The sequence below is a fragment of the Parus major genome, chromosome 26, assembly GCF_001522545.3.
Source record: "Parus major isolate Abel chromosome 26, Parus_major1.1, whole genome shotgun sequence".
Classification (NCBI taxonomy): Eukaryota; Metazoa; Chordata; class Aves; order Passeriformes; family Paridae; genus Parus; species Parus major.
The window spans coordinates 6,044,693-6,046,925 of NC_031795.1; the positions used below are offsets into that span (position 1 = coordinate 6,044,693).

Here is a 2,233-nt window from a genome sequence, read left to right on the forward strand (position 1 = left end):
TGGCACACAGCAGGGATGCTCGTGGCACACATCAGGGATGCTCGTGGTCCACAGCAGGGATGCTCGTGGTCCACAGCAGGGATGCTCATGGTGCACAGCACAGCCGGCTGTGCTCTCACTGCCCGGGGATGCCCCGCTCGGGAGGCTCCCTGGCCCCGGGTGCCCAAAGCCATCCTCACCATTCCTGCATTCTCCCGTGTGCATCCCAGGACGTGCCCAGCAGCGAGGCTGTGGCAGAGCAGCTCCCACTGCCCGTGGTGCAGATGGGCCCAGCTGGCCCTCGAGCTGCTCGCTGCTCTGTACAGAAACATTCATCTCTTTTCATTCCAGAACTGATTTTCACAAGCTGTCATTGCTCGGGATCCCAGTGCTGCAGTTCCCACTTTCACTCTGGGCTGCAGGAGGTGACCCCAGGCTCTGCACAGCGCGCCCACAACCGCAGGATCCCCGCAGTACCCGTGGGAAAGGAAGTTTTAAAGTCTGAACAACAAAACCCGGGTGGTGGGCGGGGGAACGAATGGGACTGGTGAAAACCAAACGTGAGGAGACCCAGGCTGCTCTCAGTCAAGTCACAACTTGTCCAGCTGAAGGTGGTATCTGTCCCTTGCCAGTTTTTTAAGCCAAGCATACACAGATCTGTGCCAGGCTAAGCCATGATTCATTAATATAATAAAAACTGTTGCATTTTTACAGTTGAAAACATCCATTTCTGCAGGACTGAAGGACTGAGGAAAGACAGAGTTTTCTCATTTAAAGCACTATTTTTTTTTCTGGCTTGTACATTAAGTGTGAGGGATCTGCCTCTCTGTTGAATATATTGACTCTTCAGAAGTTATATTTGGCACTACAAAACAGGCACGTTTTAGACTCAGAGGTGCAATGTTCAGGCTCCTCTACAAAAATATTGCTCACATAACAAAACAGATTTGGTTAGAAGACAAAACACTGATTTAGGAACCTTATTCTTAGGATGTTCTTCTGGGAATTATTCCTTCTCCCATCCCAGCTCCCAACTCAGATTTTCAAGAGCTCTCAGATTATTCTGTACATGTCCCAGTTTGCATTTCATTTGTCACACTCAGTGTACAGCACACCAGTGACTCCCATTTTCCTTTGTTTTAGTTTGTTTTTCACCTCCTGTGTTTGCTGGGGAAACACTGGGAACGCCAGCAGGTTAAATGTCACTGCTGCCACATTTCTCGGCAGTGAAAGGCCACTGCCCCAGCCCGTGTTTCTCCAGAGCCCGGGGTGTGGAGGAGCACAGGGCTCTCCTGCCCTGGGCACAGCTGGAACTTGGCCTCGCTGGTTTTACACACGGAATGTTTCCTGCAATGCAGGCACTGTACACAACTCCAGCTGAAACCAACCTCCTTTCCAGTCCAAACCGGGAGCTTCTCGCGTTCAGAAACTTCACCCAGCCGCTCGCGCTCTGCCTTGTCTTCCCCTTTTGTTCTCATTATCTATTTATCAACGCAGACTCCGAGCCAGACCCGCTGGAACCCTATTTTGGGAAGTATCAGTTCCTCCTCCCATCCCACCCCAGCCAGCCCCAGAGCAGCAGCAGCACCTCGGGGCTGGAGGACAAGCCCAGCAAGCCCCGGGAGCGAGGGGACCCCTGGGCAGGAGCGGCAGGAGGGAGAAAACAGCGCTCGTTCCTGACAAAGGCTTTCCTATTAAAGAACTATTTCCACAGGGTACCGGAGGTGCCAGCGCGCTCCTTTTAGAGCCCTTGCATCCCCAGAAAGTTGTTCCTGTCCATCTGTGTGGCTGCTCCTCTCATTTCTGACCTGTGCTTGTCCCTAAAGCCCCCGCACGGCCCCGCCGCGGTTTCTCTCCGATAGCCGGACGGACCCCGACCCAAAACCGGGACCCAAAAACGGGACCCAAAACCGGGACCTGCCCCCGCTCGCGGGGATGGGAGCGGCGGGACCCCGAGCCCTTCCCAGCCCTGTCCAAAGCGGCCCCCGGTGCCCCGACCCCCGGCCCTTACCAGCCCTGTCCAAAGCCGCCCCCCGGTGCCCCGACCCCCGGCCCTTCCCAGCCCTGTCCAAAGCGGCCCCCGGTGCCCCGACCCCCGGCCCTTACCAGCTCCTGCCGCAGGCGCCGCAGGTGCTGCTCCATGGCCCGGCTCGGCGCGGCCCCGCCGCGGGAGGGGAGGGGAGAGGGGCTGGCCGTGGGGCTGGCCGGTGGCCGCAGGGCGGCTCCGGGGGGCTGTCCGGTGTCCGTGGGGCTG

General features: G+C 57.3%; 1 protein-coding gene across 1 annotated transcript in view; it reads right to left on the reverse strand.

The window, feature by feature from the left end:
• The window catches only part of INKA2 (inka box actin regulator 2), an 11,402-nt gene extending 9,218 nt beyond the window's left edge, over positions 1-2,184 (reverse strand). Inside the window, exon 1 of the mRNA XM_015650561.3 lies at positions 2,086-2,184. Within this exon, the coding sequence (XP_015506047.1) occupies positions 2,086-2,121 (36 nt within the window). The 5' untranslated portion in view covers positions 2,122-2,184. The remainder of the gene's footprint in view (positions 1-2,085) is intronic.
• Between the last annotated feature and the right edge of the window lie 49 nt (positions 2,185-2,233).